Below are 8,117 nucleotides of genomic sequence, written 5' to 3'. Positions count from 1 at the left end.
CTAACATCATTTGGCGAAGGTATGAGATCGTGGAACTCTAGTTTTACTCTAGTAAGCTGACTGAGTGCCGACTAGGATATTCGGATTTTCTTCTATACAACCAGTGACGCCTCTCATACGTTTCTGTGTGACCAGACTTAGAGCTTCTGACTAGGGTACTGCTTCTCGCCGCTATACTAATATGTATCCGATGTAGGTGGCGCTTTTGCAGCGAGAACACAATCCCAAACGTGGCTAAGTTTGTATCCCCCCTCGTTCATCACTGGGGTTGACTTTCTTTTCATGTTTTCATGTTCAGTTAGACGCTCTGAGGAATATCATTTATTTCATTTATTGTTTGACTCAGGCAAAGCCCATATACAACAATTACATAGACAACACAAAATACATAAATTTAAAAATACGGTGTCTGGGATAAAAGAAACGGGGCCTATTTAAGGCCTGCATACCAGCTTGCAGTACCTACGCCAGAACTGACTTCTGGGGAAGGCATCAGAGCGTAAGAGCAAACTGATGATGCCGTTACCGGACGCCAGGAGGCGAGCCGCAAAAGAGTGCGTCAGCTTTCGCCTCCTGGCGTCGAATGTGTCGACACCCAACTGGGCAAAGAACAAGCTGTTACTGGTGGAGCGAGGCTGAGACATAATGATTTTGAAAGCATCATGGTAAGCAACCCGCAGCCTCTGCAACACACCTGCGCTATGATTGTTCCATAGTTGTACGCAGTACATGGGGGAACAATGTGCTACAAAGAGTATACGCTTAACTTCAGCGGAACAGTTGCCGAAAGTTCGGATTAAAGAGTTCGCTTTTGTGTACAGCTGGCGGGTTTGATTACGGATGGAATCGTCGTCGGAAAGGTCCGGTGTAATTTGGTAGCCAAGGTAAGTGACCGAAAGCACATAGGGCAGTGGTGTGCCGTACAGTTTCACAGATGGTGGCGTACTACATGTAGGCAAGCGGCTTCGGTGACAGGGGAAAACATACAGTTCGTCTTCCTGTCACAGAAGGTCATATCATTTTCGGCACCAAAAGTCTCACATACATGAATAAGTTTCTGTAGCGCTTTCGCCGAGGGACATATCAGACAAAAGTCGTCGGCATACAAAAGGTGATTTACAGGGACTCTGCCAATAAAGCAACCCACATTGGCAGCGTTTAACTTAACAGTAAGGCTCGTAACGTATGCATTAAATAGAAGAGGGGAAAGTAGACTCCCCCGGGGAACACCGTTGCCGAAGCAAAAGCTATCCGAAACGGAAGATCCCCAACGCACCCTGAGGGATAACATTTGAAACCAGTAAACTATAATACGTACTAAGTAGACGGGTACATTTCTATCAAGTAATTTCTTATACAGAGTAAAATGATTAACTCGGTCAAATGCCTTAGAGGCGTCAAGAAAGCAAACAAATACAGAAGAACCTCGGCTTTTGAAGTAAGAGATTATCTCTTTGAGTGCGAAAATACACATGTCTGTCCCATGGTGTTTTTAAAACCAAATTGATTCGCCGGAGATAATAAGTGCTTCTCCAGGCGACTGAGGAGAAGGGATTCAAATAATTTGAAAATGGGGCTGGAGATTGCAATGGGGCGATAATTATTCTTAAGTGAAGGATTCAGGTTTTGTTTCTTGATTATCGGAATGAGAATTACTCTTAACAAGATCGGGGGGACATGGCCGTGCACTAACATAGCAGAAAACAAAAGCGAGAGCAGAATCGTAAGCCGAGGTCCCGCATGTTTCAGATGCTCAGCTGAAAGACCGTCAGAATCACAGGCCTTCCCGTTCTGGAGCCTGTTGATTGCTGCGAATACCTCAGGTGCGGGTACCGACATTCCCGGGTCATAGCTGATATCTGAGTGAATTATGTCATCTACGGATTGTTTACAATCGTTGGGAGCAACAGAGTTCAACAGAGAGTCGTAGTGACGCCTCCACATGCTAGTGATATCAGCCGTACCAGTGTGGCCGTCAATGTTACAGGGGAGGTTAGGCTTGGTGCCATTTTGAGACCGTAGCGTAGACCAGAAGCCTACTTGACCCCCTTTATGCAAACCAGAGGCGAGCGCATCTGCCCTGTGTAGGGCCTCCGCGCGTCGACACTCTCTTAAAGCGAGTTTAAATTTTGCCCGAGTTGATCTCATAAGGTTCCAAATGGCCCCATGCCTCGGTCGATTGAATTCTCGCCACATAGAAAATGCATCTCGAGCAGCAGAATGGTACTCTTTGACGACGGAATTCCAACCGGGTATCGCGTGGGAGGTGCCACATTTTCCTGTGGGGAGGGATGTCGTAGCTGCACTTTTGAGAGCTCCGACTATAGCAGAGGTAAAGTTATCAAGAGAAGTTCTGTGGTCATTGTTCTTACAATTAGGATTTTGACACAAAAAAGCATTGTTTGGCAATTGGATTTCAGATAAGAGGGCATCGGCACAAATTTGATACCGTGCCAGGTCAGAGGGGGATGCACGTTCCCAGTTAAATCTCTTTGGCGGTGGAATTCCGTCACCAGCTGTGTTTGTAAACACAGGGACCGATGTCCGGTCAAATGAAACCCAGAGAGGAAAATGATCGGATGAGACAAAATCATACAGAACACACATTTCTGAGATACTCGCAGACATGGTATCGGAGCAAACGCAATGATCAATCCACGACGTCGACCCGTGAGCTTCGCTAAGGTACGTAAAAGTATCCTCTGGGAGAAGGTCGATGTCGCTTACATGGAAGTTATTATCATGACAAAAATTGTACAACAGTGGGGAGAATATACCGTCTGGGCGCGTATTAAAGTCTCCCATGATACAGACATTAGTCACATTGGTCTGCTGTATTATAGACTCGATTTTACCTAATTTGTCAATGAAAATATCCATGTTACAAGTAGATTCTACTGGTAAATACACACAAAACAAGAAGAAGTTCAAAGACTCGCATCATTATTGATTCGTAAGGCTAAGATTCGATCATCATCGTCACTCACGATACTCACGGTTACCCCAAGAGACTTCCGCCAAAGGACCGCGACGCCACCATAGGGGCGACCATGTAATATGCCTTTACCCAAGTCTACAGCCGAGGTGCCATACGTTAAGAAGTCCTTATCAAGACTAGAGAGAAAGTTTAAATCGTTCGGCAGAAGCCAGTGCTCCTGTAAAAGGATAACGTCAGAAATCTGGCACAAGTCCTTGACAGCTTGGACAGAGTTCTTAACGGAACGACAGTTAAAGGATGTCACATTTAAAGTGTCTAAGCCAGTCTTCATGGTCTTGGTTGCGGGTTGGAGGAGGCACGTCTACCGTGGTACCGCCTGACGAGCACGCCGCACGGCCAGAAGGACGGGGACAGGATTTCAGCTACGGCTTCGCTCTCAATTGACACCCGAAAAGAAGAGTAGGAGTCAAACTTAGTTGGAAGGTTCGTACAGGAGAGCGTCCGGTCATGCGACAAGTTGTCGTGCAGGTACCGTTCGACGTCTTCCGACTTGGTGTCAGGGCCCAGACGTGTGACAAAAATCTCGACTGGTCTGGCCTTGATCGCAGACAGTGTGGAAGACTTAGCAGTGCCAACCACTGCTCTGGATTTGTTCTTTTTCCTTTTGACCATGTTGAACCCATCCTCGTCGGGGGCTGTGGGAACACCCGAGCTGTGGCCTCGGGGGGAGAGGGGCGATGAACGGGAAGCCTGGGCAGGGTCCATCGGGGCAAGGGACTTGGGTTTGGTAGCGGCACCCTGACGTAGGACGTGTACTTGAGTGGGACCTGAGGCTCGCCTCGCTGCCGGGGGATGCACGATCGACTGGGGGTGGTTCTCAGACACCACGTCGGCAAAGGTAGTATGGCGAGGCGCCGGCGCAGTTTGCGGTGCTGACGCCCTCACGTCTTTCAACTCGGCGATTTCTCTACGAAGGGCTGCAATTTCAGCCTGCACTTTCACATTGTCAACGGTAGTGGCCCGAATGACTTTCATTTCCTGTCGTATCACCTGAATCTCCTGGAAGCACAAGCTGAAGTCCGTGTGTTCCAGCTCTACGACAGGAAGCCGGAGTGATGCGGACGCAAAGGTAGGAAGCGTCAGCGGGTCGGCGGAATGCAGAACCCGCAGGATGTCCGACATATTTGTGACGGACTTGTTGGTGCCTTGGCGTTTCCTAAACCGCTCGCTGGGCTTGCAAGTGTCAAATGTCAGTTTCTTGGCGTCTTCGATCTCCTCCTCGGAGTAGGTCTCCAAGCACAGCTTCGTGACAATATCGCCGGGCATCTTGTCCATCTTATTGACGACGAAGCATAACAGGTCGTTAATAAAGATTTTGTTAGGCTCACCCTGACCCTGCGGCGAATCTACCGGTGGAGATCGCTTGTCGGAGCAGCGTTTGCACAGGTTCCGGTCACCCTGGCCGAGCTGTGCTCCCGGGGCATGGCAATCTTCACAGGTCGGCATTGTCCAGGTGTGGGGAGGGGAGCTGTGCTGCCGACGTCGCTCTAAGAATCCCCCAAAATTCCAGGATAGAACCGGGAAGGTAGAGCCAGATCTCGCTCCGAGGCTCTCCAACTGATCAGACAATATAAACCACAAGTTGTGGCATCAAAAAGGTCTCAGAAACACAACTTTGGAGGTCTAAATGCCGGAGCTATCTGGATACGTGTCCGCCAGTGATATGCAAATCAGAATATGTCTGAAAGACATCAAAACGTAAGCAGGCGAGATCTAGAGACATTACTGGTTGTGTAGAAGAAAATGACAATATCCTATGTACTTCTAACCTCATGAAATTGTTTTCGGAAATGGATTGGGTGTCTATTTTTCTTTCCATTACTTGTTGTCAGGTTTGCCCTGGCCGCTGGACCACCACCTGCCCATCTATCTGGTGGCCGTCCTGTCTCTCCTCGTGGCCGTCCTCTGCGCGAGTCTACCGGCTTCCATCAACCTGCCCAGGGCCGCTCCGGGAAAGGACAGCCCGACGGTATCAGAGGGAGAGGAGGAGGGGGAGGACCAGGGGGAAGGAGAAGACAAAATTAGCATGCATTTTAGAAAACGCGACAGCAAGACGTGGATTGGAGGTATAGATGATAAAGATGGGTTTGAGGCAAATCAGCTACTTCCCCCAAATGAATCTGACTTATAAGATGTGGTGTAAGATGTCGAATACAAAACTTTTTCTAAGCAAACCCATAATTAAGAAATGTACATAGCCAGCAAGTGGTAGTGGTATTTTCAAAGGTACTATTCATATCATTTGGTTTTGATATCAGGGCGCAGAATACACTTTTTCTTTTCTTTCTGACATGTCATTTCTATTTGTATCGGGGTTCTTTTGTTGCATACCTAATGCTTATACATGTCGCATACCTAGTACATATGTATTTGCTGATTGAGGGGGGGGGGCGGGAGGGGTAGCCTCATTTGTTCTGTGGACAGCGTAACATTATTCGTGAACGTGTACCTTAGTAGTAACCTACCGTGTTGTAGCATTTATGGTGTGGACTGCCAGATGTCGCAGGCATCTAGATACGCCACTGCCTTGATAGGTGTGTGAGGTTGATGAAACCATGGGCTCCATGATAAAGTACATTAAATGCAATGAAATTGCATGAAATTGCATTAAATGTTTTTAAGATTCAGTGGTCAGAGGTCAACGACCTGCTTGCTGGTGCCCCCCTCCCAGCGTATCTCGGCCGAATGCCGACGTGGTCCCGCCAGAGGCGGTGAAGCTCGTCCTAGAACGGACACATTATTTGACCAGTACTACTCTTTGAGTAACGTAAAATTGGGTTGGTGGAAAAAGAAGTCCAGTTTGATTGGCGGAAAAAGCAGTTCAGTCCGATTTGGGGGTGGAAAAAGCAGTCCAAAAAAGTTGGGTGGTTTCTACAGAAGACCATAGGTACAATTTTTTTTTCTTGTGTGTGTACTTCGAGTTTCTATGGGTACTTATAGTTTCTTAGGGTTTGGATAGTCATGCTCTTCTGTGTAATGCAAAGTCTGCCATACGCGGCTTTAGCGGGGTCGGCTGGATGTTGGGTGGTCGGCAACCGTAAAGCGATTTAATCAGGCTACTTACATGCAAGCAGGATCGGCCCTGGAAATCTCGTCAGTTGACCGCTTCATCTTTTGACTAAATATTGTTATATGTAAGTACCGGAAGTACAATTGTAAGAAAGAATCCCTTAATAATTAACTTTTACTTATTGTGGATAGGTGACCTGTATGTATAGAAACTTCACAGTCATAGAAACATAGTACTCATAGAAACTCGAAATACTCATACAAACACTAAGTTCCCATACGAACACTAAGTTCCCATACAAACTCTAAGTGCTTACAGAAATTCTAAGTACCCATAGAAACTCGAAGTTCCCATACAAACTCTAAATACTCATACAAATTCTAAGTTCCCATACAAACTGTACGTTCCCATAGAAACTCTAAGTTCCCATACAAACTCTAAGTGCTCACAGAAACTCTAAGTACTCATAGAAACTCGAAGTACACACACAATAAAAAAATGATAATTGTACCTATGGTCTTTCGTAGAAACCACCCAGCTTTTTTTGGACTCCTTTTTCCACCTCCAAATCGGACTGGACTGCTTTTTCCGCCAATTGGACTGGACCCCTTTTCCCACCAACCCCGTAAAATTTGGTATTGCATTTGAATAAAGAAATATCACCCCGTAATCTATGACCAGGTGAAGTCACACTGTAATCACATTGTGTTCAGATGCAAATCGCGATGCGGGAAAACCGATTCGAAACCACCTCTAGAAGTGGTTTGGGATCGAGGCGCTTTGAATGTGATTTGAAGCGTTCAGATAGGGCCACTTGAAACCGGCTTCGGGGTAAACCACATGTAAAGCGCCTTCACTGACTTCATATGAACATGGCCTAAGTCTCCCACATCACGACCAACCCCCTCCCACCTTTGTATAAGGTATATGAGAAACCCACAAGTAGTGTCGGAGTCATGTATTTGGTAGGATCATGTATATGGCTTGACACCGGGTATTGAAGTTAAAGTAAATTGACCTGACAACAAGGGTGCTCGGTTAGAATTTTTTTTTTGCCGCACGGGAATGGGTTACTCCAAGGACATTGGTTGCTCAAAGGGTTACTCAAAGGTCTAAGGAATGCATATGAACTATTGTAATTCGGAACCGGCTTTACTATGATAATTGTATCCTGAGAACCGTGCTAATCTAGTTCCATGTCTGAATGGGTTAGGGTTAATAGAATGCACGGATACTAGCGTAGATTTGCCCTGGCAAGTTTCTGGACACGCGTTGACTATCCCTCAGAACTTGGCCAAACATCAAGAAACTGGATAAAATTTGGAAACGGTCACACGCTTCAAAAATCTTGAAATGTTTGGTTTCTGAGAGTATTTCAATAGACCAGACTTTACTGGAAAAGTTCCAATCGTGAATGACAACCGAACGGTCGATGACCCAATGGTCAACGTCAGGGTCAACGTGTTGTTATGTTCAGTCACTAAGTAGTCAGGAGGAATCATTTGCCATCCAAGGAGGGGGGCGCATCGACTCCGGCTTGTTTATAAATGATGCAATACCTTTCGCATTTGTTTACAGGTGGTTCATTGCCGTGTGCCTGATGACTAGTAAAGTTTAAAATCCCCACCAAATCGTTATAAAAAATTTTGCATACAAAATATGAAATAAGAACTTTTAAATATTCCCCCAGACTGCAATGGACCAGTCCTGTCATAGCAACACAGTTTGAAGCACAAAGACGTTTTGGTAGCAATCGTCGCACTTATAGTCTTGCTGAGAAACAAACCACAGATTGAACCATGTATTTCCTTGGTCAGCCGTTTCCAACGTTTGGGACAGTACAAGTCGTACTTCTGATCGCATTATGCGCCCTGGCTATGGTGATGTTGGGGCGCCCCAAAAACCTGCCGCCTGGACCCAGACGACTGCCGATTGTTGGGAACATGCTCAGCCTGATAAACGTAAGTGTTGTTGGTTAGAAGAAGAAGAAGAAGGTCTCCCGTGCTCTTACCCGAGCGTAGGGTGGTGCCCATCCCCATTTCGTAGCCCTTGTGCGACACACAGTTGTGCAAGGCACTACAGCAGGGGGCTAGTCCGCTGGTAGTGCTG

The 8,117-nt window shown here is 46.6% G+C and overlaps 1 protein-coding gene and 1 pseudogene across 1 annotated transcript; both read right to left on the bottom strand.

Moving 5' to 3' along the window:
• Positions 1 to 350: 350 nt before the first annotated feature.
• Positions 351 to 3,328, bottom strand: LOC109483977 (annotated as a pseudogene).
• A 32-nt stretch (positions 3,329 to 3,360) lies between these two features.
• LOC109483976 lies at positions 3,361 to 4,626 on the bottom strand. Its single transcript, XM_019787134.1, has 2 exons — positions 3,471 to 4,626; positions 3,361 to 3,373 (listed from the first exon to the last, which is right to left on the bottom strand). The coding sequence occupies exons 1-2, from the start codon at positions 4,442 to 4,444 to the stop codon at positions 3,361 to 3,363; spliced, it is 987 nt and encodes a 328-aa protein (XP_019642693.1). The 5' UTR covers positions 4,445 to 4,626.
• Between the last annotated feature and the right edge of the window lie 3,491 nt (positions 4,627 to 8,117).

Source organism: Branchiostoma belcheri, unplaced genomic scaffold (assembly GCF_001625305.1).
Source record: "Branchiostoma belcheri isolate BF01 breed outbred unplaced genomic scaffold, Haploidv18h27 scaffold676, whole genome shotgun sequence".
Taxonomy (NCBI): Eukaryota; Metazoa; Chordata; class Leptocardii; order Amphioxiformes; family Branchiostomatidae; genus Branchiostoma; species Branchiostoma belcheri.
This window is presented reverse-complemented; position numbering and strand designations above follow the sequence as displayed.